This window comes from Pseudoliparis swirei, chromosome 10 (genome assembly GCF_029220125.1).
Source record: "Pseudoliparis swirei isolate HS2019 ecotype Mariana Trench chromosome 10, NWPU_hadal_v1, whole genome shotgun sequence".
Classification (NCBI taxonomy): Eukaryota; Metazoa; Chordata; class Actinopteri; order Perciformes; family Liparidae; genus Pseudoliparis; species Pseudoliparis swirei.
Genome location: NC_079397.1, coordinates 3,109,966 through 3,124,096, shown reverse-complemented (window position 1 = coordinate 3,124,096; position 14,131 = coordinate 3,109,966). Strand labels below are relative to the sequence as shown.

General features: G+C 52.7%; 1 protein-coding gene across 1 annotated transcript; it reads left to right on the top strand.

Annotated features, from left to right (window-relative positions):
• Positions 1–9,878: 9,878 nt before the first annotated feature.
• Positions 9,879–12,059, top strand: kics2 (KICSTOR subunit 2). The gene is made up of 3 exons (XM_056424967.1): positions 9,879–10,206; positions 10,542–10,833; positions 11,072–12,059. Exons 1-3 carry the CDS (start codon positions 9,981–9,983, stop codon positions 11,895–11,897), a joined length of 1,344 nt encoding a protein of 447 aa, XP_056280942.1. The 5' UTR covers positions 9,879–9,980; the 3' UTR covers positions 11,898–12,059.
• Positions 12,060–14,131: the final 2,072 nt, after the last annotated feature.

Below are 14,131 nucleotides of genomic sequence, written 5' to 3'. Positions count from 1 at the left end.
CTCAACTTCACTGACGGGTTTTTCGGGGCAAATGTGGTATTCATGAAAGTTTTCTCATCTGGGACTGGTTCTGAAGTCAGCCCGTTGGTGAATACGTTCACATCAACTCTACAGACATCCTCAGATTTAAATAATAATTATTATAATAAATATGAGATCCCCATTTGTGATTCCTGCATCTGTGCTTTTTCAAATAATAGAATAAATACAATTGCAATCACTTTCAAGTAAACCAGATTGCTCCCAGGGATGGATTAACCAACGGGCCTACCGGGCCCAGGCCCAGGGGCCCGTGAGCTCAGGGGCCCGTGAGTTCAGGGGGCCCGTGAGCTCAGGGGGCCCGTGAGCTTAGGGGCCCGTGAGTTCAGGGGGCCCGTGAGCTTAGGGGCCCGTGAGTTCAGGGGGCCCGTGAGCTCAGGGGGCCCATGAGCTCAGGGGGCCCCTGGGCCTGAGCCTCCGCGCGTGACGTCGCTGTTATTAACATTGTATTGATATGAATATGATGATATGACACGATGTGTAGTGGTATATGCTAGGCTTAAGTCATTCATGTCAGTAACAGGGCCCCAATAGTCCTACTGAGGATGGATTACGAACGAGGCCCGGCACCAGGGGCCCATGAGCTCAGGGGGCCCCTAAGCCAGAGCCTCTGCGTGAAGTAGCTGTTATTAACTTTGTATTGATATGATGATATGACACGATGCGCCATAGCCGGTATATGCTAGGCTTAAGTCATTCATGTCATGGTCATATAATTCGCGTTATGTTGTCTGCTCAGCTCCGGTATCGTTGTTCCATACGGACTGTTTTGTTAGCGATGTTTAAAAAAGAAAGTATATATTTTTTTTAATTTTTATTTTTATTTTTTTGCGGGTGTGGGGGGGGGGGGCCTTGACACGTCCAGGCCCAGGGGCCCGTGGTTTCTTAATCCGTCCATGATTGCTCCATCAGACAAGAAAAAAAGCTCAATGTTGAGCTTTTGCTTTTAAGGACAACAGCAGAAAAGCCGAACTCACGGAGGTAAGACCTGGCAAGTCGCCAAGAATCTCGGCAGTTGCGCATGTGCAGGCGTAATTTGTTAATGCCGTAACGTAAACATTTACACTAAGGGACAGGCATTACAACATTTATTTATTGATGACGTAGTTGTATGTCCTTGTACTTTGAACTTGTGTAATATGTAAAGTTATGAATAAAGGTCTTTCTGCATTTCCCCTGCGCCTCACCTGTAGTCCTACGCTCCCCTCTTTCAGGGAGCACAGCTGACAACACGGCTGTCAGAGAACCCGTTTTCAGGCGTTCATTAAAATCAGGCGGAGATCTTTTCTGACGTCGATCTTCCAGTCAGGAAGAAAACGTTTCAGAAGACACTTCAGGAAATGTTCGAGAACGAGGAACAAATACATTGTCATTATATAATATATAATGACAATGTATATTTGTTATTACTGTCATTATAGGGCTGAGTCAGAGCGGAGGACCTTTTGTTCTTAAACTGTTTATCATTATTTAGATTTGTGGTCAGAACAATAAAATGACTGTAGTTGTGGTTCTAAAAGCTTTGAGGCTTCAAACAACGTGGATGTGGTGTGGTGACAAAAAAAAAGTCACCTGCACCCCCACCCCCCTCCGTTGTCACCTTTTTCACCCCTCATGAGTTTGCAGGTATGAATAATGTGTTTCTGATTTTATTTTCATTTTATTTTGGAGATCGACAGGGAACGTCTCCGAGATCGACCGGTCGATCGCGATCGACGGGTTGGCGACCACTGCCTTAAGCGATCCCGATGGTCGTATTAATAAAACTGAATCTCACGGTCGTAAAAAAAAATGTCATGTGTAAAAAGAATTCCCAGATTGAAAATTTATTTTGCTTAAATTTTTTATTTCTTGCATAAAATGTTATTTTACTCACTTAGATTTTGTCCCTCTGCACAAATATAATGGGAAAGTCTCCACCAGCAACCTGCTGCCAGTGCCTTGCTCAAAGGTTCACCACTAATACTCTGTTTCTGGTCAAATGAAACATGAACACACAAACGAGAGGAACGGAGGAAGAAAAAGAGATGATTCTACCTACCGGGCAGAGAGGAGCGGAGGAGGAGGAGGTCTGAGGGTGAGGAGGTGTGAGGGTGAGGAGGTCTGAGGTGAGGAGGTCTGAGGTGAGGAGGTGTGAGGGTGAGGAGGTGTGAGGGGTGAGGAGGTCTGAGGGTGAGGAGGAGAGAGGGTGAGGAGGTCTGAGGGTGAGGAGGTGAGAGGTGAGGAGGTCTGAGGGTGAGGAGGTCTGAGGGTGAGGAGGTGTGAGGTGAGGAGGTCTGAGGTGAGGAGGAGGTCTGAGGGTGAGGGAGGTCTGAGGTGAGGAGGTCTGAGGTGAGGAGGTGAGGGTGAGGAGGTGTGAGGTGAGGAGGTCTGAGGGTGAGGAGGTCTGAGTGTGAGGAGGTGTGAGGGTGAGGAGGTCTGAGGGTGAGGAGGTGTGAGGGTGAGGAGGTCTGAGTGTGAGGAGGTCTGAGGGTGAGGAGGTCTGAGTGTTGAGGAGGTCTGAGGGTGAGGGGGTCTGAGTGTGAGGAGGTGTGAGGGTGGGGAGGTGAGGTGAGGAGGTGTGAGGTGAGGGAGGTCTGAGTGTGAGGAGGTCTGAGGGTGAGGAGGTCTGAGGGTGAGGAGGTGTGAGGGTGAGGAGGTGTGAGGGTGAGGAGGTCTGAGGGTGAGGAGGTGTGAGGGTGAGGAGGTCTGAGTGTGAGGAGGTCTGAGGGTGAGGTGAGGAGGTGTGAGGGTGAGGAGGTCTGAGGGTGAGGAGGTGTGAGGGTGAGGAGGTCTGAGGGTGAGGAGGTGTGAGGGTGAGGAGGTGTGAGGGTGAGGAGGTCTGAGGGTGAGGAGGTCTGAGGGTGAGGAGGTCTGAGGGTGAGGAGGTCTGAGGGTGAGGAGGTGTGAGGGTGAGGAGGTCTGAGGGTGAGGAGGTCTGAGTGTGAGGAGGTCTGAGGGTGAGGAGGTGTGAGTGTGAGGAGGTCTGAGGGTGAGGAGGTGTGAGGTGTGAGGAGGTCTGAGGTGAGGAGGTGAGGGTGAGGAGGTGTGAGGGTGAGGAGGTCTGAGGTGAGGAGGTGTGAGGTGAGGAGGTGTGAGGGTGAGGAGGTCTGAGGGTGAGGAGGTCTGAGGTGAGGAGGTGTGAGGGTGAGGAGGTCTGAGGTGAGGAGGTCTGAGGGTGAGGAGGTGTGAGGTGAGGAGGTCTGAGGGTGAGGAGGTGAGGGTGAGGAGGTCTGAGGTGAGGAGGTCTGAGTGTGAGGAGGTCTGAGGGTGAGGAGGTCTGAGGGTGAGGAGGTGTGAGGGTGAGGAGGTCTGAGTGTGAGGAGGTGTGAGGGTGAGGAGGTCTGAGGGTGAGGAGGTGTGAGGGTGAGGAGGTCTGAGGTGAGGGAGGAGGTCTGAGGGTGAGGAGGTCTGAGGTGAGGAGGTCTGAGGTGAGGAGGTCTGAGTGAGGAGGTGTGAGGGTGAGGAGGTCTGAGGGTGAGGAGGTGTGAGGTGAGGAGGTCTGAGGTGAGGAGGTCTGAGGTGAGGAGGTCTGAGGGTGAGGAGGTGAGGTGAGGAGGTCTGAGGTGAGGAGGTGTGAGGTGAGGAGGTCTGAGGGTGAGGAGGTGTGAGGGTGAGGAGGTCTGAGGGTGAGGAGGTCTGAGGTGAGGAGGTGTGAGGTGAGGAGGTGTGAGGGTGAGGAGGTCTGAGGTGAGGAGGTGTGAGGGTGAGGAGGTCTGAGGTGAGGAGGTGTGAGGTGAGGAGGTCTGAGGGTGAGGAGGTCTGAGGTGTGAGGAGGTGTGAGGTGAGGAGGTCTGAGGTGGAGGTGAGGAGGTCTGAGGTGAGGAGGTGTGAGGTGAGGAGGTCTGAGGTGAGGAGGTGGAGGGTGAGGAGGTCTGAGGGTGAGGAGGTCTGAGTGAGGAGGTCTGAGGTGAGGAGGTCTGAGGGTGAGGAGGTGTGAGGTGAGGAGGTCTGAGGTGAGGAGTTGTGAGGGTGAGGAGGTCTGAATGTGAGGAGGTCTGAGCGTGAGGAGGTCTGAGGGTGAGGAGGTCTGAATGTGAAGAGGTCTGAGCGTGAGGAGGTCTGAGGGTGAGGAGGTCTGAGTGTGAAGAGGTGTGAGGGTGAGGAGGTGTGAGGGGTGAGGAGGTCTGAGGTGAGGAGGTCTGAGGTGAGGAGGTCTGAGGGTGAGGAGGTGTGTGAGGTGAGGAGGTGTGAGCGTGAGGAGGTGTGAGGGTGAGGAGGTCTGAGGGTGAGGAGGTGTGAGGAGGAGGTCTGAGGGTGAGGAGGTGTGAGTGTGAGGAGGTCTGAGTGTGAGGAGGTCTGAGTGTGAGGAGGTCTGAGGGTGAGGAGGTGTGAGTGTGAGGAGGTGTGAGTGTGAGGAGGTGTGAGGTGAGGAGGTCTGAGGTGAGGAGGTCTGAGGGTGAGGAGGTGAGGGTGAGGAGGTCTGAGGAGGTGTGAGGGTGAGGAGGTCTGAGTGTGAGGAGGTGTGAGGGTGAGGAGGTCTGAGTGTGAGGAGGTCTGAGGGTGAGGAGGTCTGAGGGTGAGGAGGTCTGAGGGTGGAGGTCTGGTGTGAGGAGGTCTGAGGTGAGGAGGTCTGAGGGTGAGGAGGGAGGTGTGGAGGAGGTGAGAGGTGGAGGTGAGGGTGAGGAGGTCTGAGGGTGAGGAGGTGTGAGTGTGAGGAGGTCTGAGGGTGAGGAGGTGTGAGGGTGAGGAGGTCTGAGTGTGAGGAGGTCTGAGGGTGAGGAGGTGTGAGTGTGAGGAGGTGTGAGGGTGAGGAGGTCTGAGTGTGAGGAGGTCTGAGGGTGAGGAGGTGTGAGGGTGAGGAGGTCTGAGTGTGAGGAGGTCTGAGGGTGAGGAGGTGTGAGGGTGAGGAGGTCTGAGGGTGAGGAGGTGTGAGGGTGAGGAGGTCTGAGGGTGAGGAGGTGTGAGGGTGAGGAGGTCTGAGGGTGAGGAGGTCTGAGGGTGAGGAGGTCTGAGTGTGAGGAGGTGTGAGTGTGAGGAGGTCTGAGGGTGAGGAGGTGTGAGTGTGAGGAGGTCTGAGGGTGAGGAGGTGTGAGTGTGAGGAGGTGTGAGGGTGAGGAGGTGTGAGTGTGAGGAGGTCTGAGGGTGAGGAGGTCTGAGTGTGAGGAGGTCTGAGGGTGAGGAGGTCTGAGTGTGAGGAGGTCTGAGGGTGAGGAGGTCTGAGGGTGAGGAGGTGTGAGGGTGAGGAGGTCTGAGTGTGAGGAGGTGAGGTGGAGGGAGGAGGTCTGAGGAGGTCTGAGGGTGAGGGTGAGGAGGTCTGAGGGTGAGGAGGTCTGAGGGTGAGGAGGTCTGAGGGTGAGGAGGTGTGAGGGTGAGGAGGTCTGAGGGTGAGGAGGTCTGAGGGTGAGGAGGTGTGAGGGTGAGGAGGTCTGAGGGTGAGAGGTCTGAGGGAGGTGTGAGGTGAGGAGGGTGAGGAGGTCTAGGAGAGGAGGTCTGGGGGAGAGGAGGTCTGGGGGAGGAGGTCTGGGGGAGGAGGTCTAGGGGAGGAGGTCTAGGAGAGGAGGTCTAGGGGAGGAGGTCTGGGGGAGGTGAGGGTGAGGGTGAGGAGGTCTGAGGGAGGTCTGAGGTGAGGAGGTCTGAGGGTGAGGAGGGGTGAGGGTGAGGAGGTCTGAGTGTGAGGAGGTGTGAGGGTGAGGAGGTCTGAGGGTGAGGAGGTCTGAGGGTGAGGAGGTCTGAGGGTGAGGAGGTCTGAGGGTGAGGAGGTCTGAGTGTGAGGAGGTCTGAGGGTGAGGAGGTGAGGTGAGGAGGTCTGAGGTGAGGAGGTCTGAGGGTGAGGTGTGTGAGGAGGTCTGAGGGTGAGGAGGTCTGAGTGTGAGGAGGTCTGAGGGTGAGGAGGTGTGAGGGTGAGGAGGTCTGAGTGTGAGGAGGTGTGAGGGTGAGGAGGTCTGAGTGTGAGGAGGTCTGAGGTGAGGAGGTCTGAGGGGTGTGAGGAGAGGAGGTGAGGGTGAGGAGGTCTGAGGGTGAGGAGGTCTGAGGGTGAGGAGGTGTGAGGGTGAGGAGGTCTGAGGTGAGGAGGAGGGTGAGGAGGTCTGAGGTGAGGTGGAGTGAGGTGAGGAGGTCTGAGGGTGAGGAGGAGGTGAGGTGAGGAGGTCTGAGGTGAGGAGGTGTGAGGGTGAGGAGGTATGAGGTGAGGAGGTCTGAGGGTGAGGAGGTCTGAGGTGTGAGGAGGTCTGAGGAGGTGAGGAGGAGGTCTGAGGAGGAGGTGTGAGGTGAGGAGGTCTGAGGGTGAGGAGGTGGAGGGTGAGGAGGTGTGAGGGTGAGGAGGTCTGAGGTGGTCTGAGGGGAGGAGGTGGGAGGGTGAGGAGGTGAGAGGTGAGGAGGTAAGAGGTGAGGAGGTGAGGAGGTAGGAGGTGAGAGGTGAGGAGGTAAGAGGTGAGGTGAGGAGGTCTGAGGGTGAGGAGGTCTGAGGGTGAGGAGGTCTGAGGGTGAGGAGGTCTGAGGGTGAGGAGGTGAGGTGAGGTGAGGAGGTCTGAGGGGTGAGGAGGTCTGAGGGTGAGGAGGTGTGTGAGGTGAGGAGGTCTGAGTGTGAGGAGGAGTGAGGTGAGGAGGTCTGAGGTGTGAGGAGGTGAGGAGGTGAGGGTGTGAGGAGGTCTGAGGTGAGGAGGTGTCTGAGGTGAGGAGGTGAGGGTGAGGAGGTCTGGAGTGAGGAGGTCTGGAGGTGAGGAGGTGTGAGGGTGAGGAGGTCTGAGTGTGAGGAGGTCTGAGGTGAGGAGGTCTGAGGGTGAGGAGGTCTGAGGTGAGTCTGAGGGTGAGGAGGTCTGAGGTGAGGAGGTAGGAGGTGAGGGTGAGGAGGTCTGAGGGTGTGAGGAGGTCTGAGGTGAGGAGGTCTGAGGGTGAGGAGGGTGAGGAGGTGTGAGTGAGGTGTGAGTGTGAGGAGGAGGTGAGGTGGAGGTCTGAGTGAGGAGGTAAGAGGTGAGGAGGTAAGAGGTGAGGAGGTGAGAGGTGAGGAGGTAAGAGGTGAGGAGGTAAGAGGTGAGGAGGTGAGAGGTGAGGAGGTCTAGGGTGAGGTGGAGGAGGTCTGAGGGTGAGGAGGTGAGGTGAGGAGGTCTGAGTGAGGAGGTCTGAGGTGGAGGAGGTGGAGGGTGAGGAGGTGTGAGGTGAGGAGGTCTGAGTGAGGAGGTCTGAGTGTGAGGAGGTGATGAGGAGGTCTGAGGTGAGGAGGTGTGAGGGTGAGGAGGTCTGAGGAGAGGTCTGAGGTGAGGAGGTGTGAGGGTGAGGAGGTCTGAGGGTGAGGAGGTCTGAGTGTGAGGAGGTCTGAGCGTGAGGAGGTCTGAGGGTGAGGAGGTCTGAGTGTGAGGAGGTGTGAGGGTGAGGAGGTCTGAGTGTGAGGAGGTCTGAGGGTGAGGAGGTGTGAGGGTGAGGAGGTGTGAGGGTGAGGAGGTGTGAGTGTGAGGAGGTCTGAGGTGAGGAGGTGAGGGTGAGGAGGTCTGAGGTGAGGAGGTCTGAGGTGAGGAGGTGTGAGGTGGTGAGGAGGTCTGAGGGTGAGGAGGTGTGAGGTGAGGAGGTGTGAGGTGAGGAGGTGTGAGGGTGAGGAGGTCTGAGGGTGAGGAGGTGTGAGTGTGAGGAGGTGTGAGGGTGAGGAGGTGTGAGGGTGAGGAGGTCTGAGTGTGAGGAGGTCTGAGGGTGAGGAGGTGTGAGTGTGAGGAGGTGTGAGGGTGAGGAGGTCTGAGTGTGAGGAGGTCTGAGGGTGAGGAGGTGTGAGGGTGAGGAGGTGTGAGGGTGAGGAGGTCTGAGTGTGAGGAGGTCTGAGGGTGAGGAGGTGTGAGGGTGAGGAGGTGTGAGGGTGAGGAGGTGAGGAGGTGAGGAGGTCTGAGTGTGAGGAGGTGTGAGGGTGAGGAGGTGTGAGGGTGAGGAGGTGTGAGGGTGAGGAGGTGTGAGTGTGAGGAGGTGTGAGGGTGAGGAGGTCTGAGTGTGAGGAGGTGTGAGGGTGAGGAGGTGTCAGTGTGAGGAGGTGCTGTCCTCCTCACACTGAGCTCGGTGTTCTCTGAGTGTGAAATCGACTCAAAGATCTGAGATTCACATCAGATTAAAAAATACATACCGAGAAAAATGAGTATGAAGGAGTCAGAGTCAGAGAGGCTGAGAGGCGTTCAGGCTCAACGTCAACACGACTAGAGGTCATGTGACCGTGGTGGAGCTCCTCTATAGACTAGAGGTCATGTGACCGTGGTGGAGCTCCTCTATAGACTAGAGGTCATGTGACTTGGTGGAGCTCCTCTATAGACTAGAGGTCATGTGACCGTGGTGGAGCTCCTCTATAGACTAGAGGTCATGTGACTTGGTGGAGCTCCTCTATAGACCAGAGGTCATGTGACCGTGGTGGAGCTCCTCTATAGACTAGAGGTCATGTGACTTGGTGGAGCTCCTCTATAGACTAGAGGTCATGTGACTTGGTGGAGCTCCTCTATAGACTAGAGGTCATGTGACCGTGGTGGAGCTCCTCTATAGACCAGAGGTCATGTGACTTGGTGGAGCTCCTCTATAGACTAGAGGTCATGTGACCGTGGTGGAGCTCCTCTATAGACTAGAGGTCATGTGACTTGGTGGAGCTCCTCTATAGACCAGAGGTCATGTGACTTGGTGGAGCTCCTCTATAGACTAGAGGTCATGTGACCGTGGTGGAGCTCCTCTATAGACCAGAGGTCATGTGACTTGGTGGAGCTCCTCTATAGACTAGAGGTCATGTGACCGTGGTGGAGCTCCTCTATAGACTAGAGGTCATGTGACCGTGGTGGAGCTCCTCTATAGACTAGAGGTCATGTGACCGTGGTGGAGCTCCTCTATAGACCAGAGGTCATGTGACTTGGTGGAGCTCCTCTACAGATTAACATGAGGTCATGTGACCGTGGTGAAGCTCCTCTACGGACTAACATTTCTTATTTTACACTTTAAACAGCCATAAAATAATTTTTTGTAATGATTCAAAATAATAATAATAATAATCTGATTTCCTCGTCTCCACTATTTTCCTGATACTTTATAAATTAAACGACTGATCTCATTCACAATGGAGACTTTTCGTCAGTCGCAGTTTGAATAAAAGCACAAACGAGTCAATGAAGAGATGTTGAGTCACTTTACGAGCCCCCCCCCCCCCCCACAGATAATAACCATCTGTTCAACATGTCTGCCATGAATCCACCAGTTGTGTGTGTGCAGTTGGTTTTATGACGTCAGGGCTGAAGGATTCATTGGAACAAACATCATCTGATAGCTAGAAAGTATAGATTCCCAGAAAGTGCGATGTGATTCGCGCTGTGGTTTGGGTTTTACTCAGAAATTAACTTAATGACTCCATTTAAAAAATATCCTCCGCCAAAAAAACCTCAGAGCACATCTAAAAATACAGAGATCAAGGCGGAGATACCATTTATGTGCAGCGGGATTCATGTAGACAAAATATCCTTTTCAAATATGTGTGTGGACGTGTTTTAGGAGTTTACCGCAGTTAAATGTGTGAAGTATTCATCTACGTGTCTGTACACGTGTACTGAGATCTGTAAAAGTGTATTAAGATCGGTAAATATATACTGAGATGTGTAAATGTGTACGAATAAATGTGTACTGGGATCTGTAATTGTGCACATATTAGATTTTAAAATATCTTTTTAATTCGTCCATATTTACTCTTTATATTATTACCAGTGTTTTATTATACATGTGTTGTTAGTAATTCTTCTATATATATATATATATATTATTCAATAGTTTCGTTGTACTTCTGGCTCTTTATCTTTCAGTATTTCCACTCTTTCGTCTGTATTTCAAAGGATTCTTATTTTTGTATCCAAACGCGTGTGTTTTGGTCCTCCCGGCTCGCCGTAGTATTTATACCGTATTCAAGATGGCGTCGCACGGTTAGCCCGGTTAGCTCGACGCGGGCAGTTTCCCCCCAAATGTCGTCGGTTTAAGCTCATTTTGAAAGAATTTACGAATTTATATCGCGTCACTAAGAAGAGACGATGACGGAGGAGCTGCGGCCGGTTCCCCGGGAGCGCGCCATCCTGGAGAGCTTCTTCACGCAGCTCGGTATGTTCTCCTTCGACCGGGCCAAAGACTACGTGGAGAAGGAGAAGGACAGCAGCCGCAGCTCCGGGCCCGTCTGGGCGGCGCTGCTGGCGGCGCTGGCGCACCTGGCCGCCGCGGAGCGCGCGTACCACCACATGACGTTCCTGGGCCAGAAGATGGGTGAGGACGAGCATGTTTAAAGAAAGGTCCAATAATACAGTGGAGAAGTACAAAAGTATCGGCATGAAATGACCGGAAGTAGAAATACAGGACATTCATGAAAATGGATACTATTTCACATATGGACTATTTTTATTCAAGTACAATTTTTTCGCAATATTACAGCGTAGAAGTGCAACATTATTGGCATGAAGAAATATTTTAAGGAACATGAAGATGAAGCAGTTCCATATGTCAACACCAGATGGCGCTTCAGCTCAAATGCTGCAGGAAGATACCTATTTTTATCCTCTCTTCCCCCCCCCCCTCTCTCCGTCTCCCCCCCCCTCTCCCAGGCGGCCAGAGCTTCTTCAGCCGTAAGGACTCCATCCGGACCATCTACACTTCTCTGTACAACGAGCTCAGGAAGCTGATGACGGCGGGGGGGCGTCACAGCCAGCCGGGCTCCGCCTCCTACCTGGAGGACCTGCTGTCGCACCTGTCGGAGCAGCTGTGCCACTTCACGCAGGCGCGCGTGGAGATGGCCGACCTGTACGAGAAGATGCACTCGCTGGGCGGCCAGAAGAGCGTCAACTCGGAGGAGCTGGTGGCCACGCTGGAGGCCGTGCTGCACAAGTACAGCTCCAAGTGTGTACCTGTGTTGTGTTTGTGTGTATCTGTGTGTTGTGTGTGTACCTGTGTTTACCTTGTGTTTACATTTTTAAATCATCAATATTTTACATTATATTCACATAAAAAAATGTCAATGTGTGTGTGACTCATTTAATAAAACACAGACGCTGAAGTATTTATTTATTTTTCAACCAGCCAAAGTGTCCTGCCAGTGTTTCCTCATCTTCCTCCTCCTCCTCCTCGCCCCCTTCAGGTTCCACCACCCCATCCTGGGCCGGGTGGAGGAGGGCTTCCAGATGGAGCTGGACGTGGTGACCCAGCTGCTACGCTGCCAGGCCCACGTGTCCGAGTGGCGCTTCCTGCCGGCGCTGCTCGGCCTCCACGCCGCCGCCTCCAAGCTGGCGGCGTGGGGGACGCTGTTCCAGCGGCAGAAGGAGACGCGCAAGCACCTGTTCGGCGGCCAGTCCCAGAAGGCGGCGCAGCCGCCGCACCTGTACGCCTGGCTGCAGCGCTTCCAGGCGGCGCTGCTCGCCAAGTTCAGCTTCTACTTCCACGAGGCGCTCGGCCGGCAGGCGGCGGCGGCGGCGGACATGCGGGCGCTGACGGCGCGCGCGACGCCCGACTACCACGGCAAGATCTGCGCCTTCGTGCGCAAACACGACGCCAGCAACGTGTCGCTGGTGTTCGACAACCGCGGCTCGGAGAGCTTCCAGGGCCACGGCTACCACCACCCGCACTCGTACCGCGAGGCGCCCAAGGGCGTGGAGCAGTTCCCCGCCGTGGTGTCGCTGCCGGCGGGGGGCGAGCGGCCGCTCACGCACTGGCCCAACGTGGTCATGATGATGGGCGACCGCGCCGCCGAGCTCAGCGGGCCGGACAAGGTGGTGCACTTCTACGACGACAAGGTGCAGAGCACCTACTACCTGGCGCGGCCCGAGGCGCACTTCACGCTCGTGGTCATCTTCGACGGCAGGAAGTCGGAGAAGGACGCGCACATCGTCGGCTTCCTGCAGGAGATCTCCGGCTCGCTGAGGAACTCCAAGCCCTTCAGCTCCCTGAAGCCGGGCTCCAAGGGCTGAGGGGACCCGGAGGAACCGGAGAACGTTCCACGCCAAAGAGACAGGAAGTGCTTCACGCCGTTTTTCATTTGAAAGGATTTAAATTATTAAAAAATACATGTTTTTTATTTTTATTTGCTTATATTTACTTTACACTGTAATTAAAGTTTTGAGTCGATGGAACATTGAATGTCGTGTTGTGTTCAGGGTCCCGGAGACGCGCTACTAAAATAACGTATTATTATATCATGAGAAAAGTTTGAGGTTGTCTCTGAGGCTTCTGCTGGAACTTTAAACTTTTATGAGTTTTATATTTCTGATTAGTGATGAAAGTATTTAACACTACAACTTCTTCCAAAATCCAAAATTTTGAGTTTAAATCTTTAAATAGCTGAAAAAGTCTGAGTTCCCCTGCAGAAGGAAAGACTCTGTGATGCTTAACGACACTTTCTGGCGCTTTCTGACACTCCGAGACACTTTGAGACACTTTCTGGCTCTTTGAGTCTTTCTGACACTTTTCGACGCTTTCTCACACTGTATGACTGTCACACTTTTTTGACACTGACACTTCGACTCTTTGCAACACTTTGACACTTTATGACTCTTTCTGACACTTTTTGATGTTTTTTGACACTGACTCTTTGCAACACTTTGTGACTCTTTCTGACACTTTCTTTTGACACTTTGACACCTGGAGTTTTAAGTGCTCGAAAATAAAACATTTAAGCCACATTTGATTGTTTTTAAAGGAAGAAATAACCCGTTTCATGACTTAAATTCTAATTTATTCCGTTTTATTTATAATATAAATACGACACATTAATACAATCCATTTGGCTATACGAGCTCGTCTTTTTCAGGGAAGCTCGGGTTTCAAACACGGCAACACCGAAATAACACAGAAAATTTCTTTTTTTTCTTTTTTCTTCCTGGTTTTGACTCGTGAAACACATTCGAATAGAAACAAATAAATATAAAACTCCCGATTTCTGAGTTCATAAATGCAACAACATGTTCCGATGCTACATGCCGAGTACACCGTCCTATTATACGTCAAAGTGCGATGTCACAATGGGTTAATGCGAGAAGTCATAATTCATAATCTACTAAACACTTATGATTATTTCATTCAGAGTGCTGCTGCTCTTCGTTCAGGACATGCGTGACCCCCCCCCCCCCCCCCCCCCCAAAGAAAAGACAAGGAGTTCAAATAAAAAAAAGGCACTTTCACATAAACACACACACACACACACACACACACACATCAGTTACCAGCCCGGCGGAGGCCACATTCAGTGTGCTCTTCAAGTGTTTCTGTTTTTTTGGGGGGTGTTTACACAAAGAGCCCACCCTGTTAGCTTATTGTGAGTGTTTAAGGTTAACTAGTGACTTCACAAGCAGGTAAACCAGTACACACACACATACCCACACACACACACACTTTTCTTCCAACTTGAGCTTGGCGTGTTGTGGCATGAATTATCCATCGACCATCACTATTCTAGTGCTGCTCCACTAACAAGGACATACACACACAAACACACACACACGCACACACACAACTAAATCATACACCCATCCCAGTATAAAAGGTCCTCTGGGACCCAGAGAAAATCAACAGAACAACAAAAACAAACAAACACAATAAGTCATTTTTAAAAAGTCGAGCGAGTCGAACATTCAGAGGAAGTCGTCGTCGTCGTCATGGAGACGCTCGTCTTGTCCCTCGAGAGGCGCTTTCGTGGTTTTGAGGTGAACGTGAGCGTAGCAGCAGTTAAATAAAGGAACTAAAGGACCATCGTGTTGCCTTCGCTCTTCCTCCTCTTCCTCTTCGTCAGATACAGCAGCCGATCTGGAGAGTTTTTAAAAACTTTTTAATATATATATATATATATATATTTATATATATAAGTAAAGAGCAGCCGTGTCTTTTTTTTCTTCTTCTTCTTCATTTTCAGTTTTTTTCCAGTCACATCCTCCCGTCGTCGTGACAACACAGCCAACATTCACGTCACTAAAAACTACATTTTTTGTTTCACTGGAGCCGAACTACACTCCCCTAGCCCCGCCCCCTACCAGTAGGCTCCTCCCCCATTAAATGGACCCAGGATGCTCCTCCCCTCCCCTAGCCCCGCCCCCCTCCCAGGATGCTCCCGCCATTATATGGACCCAGGATGCTCCTCCGTAGCCCCGCCCCCCTCCCAGGAGGCTCCTCCCCCTTGTCTCTCTCCTTGAGTCTAACCTTTTTGATAAAT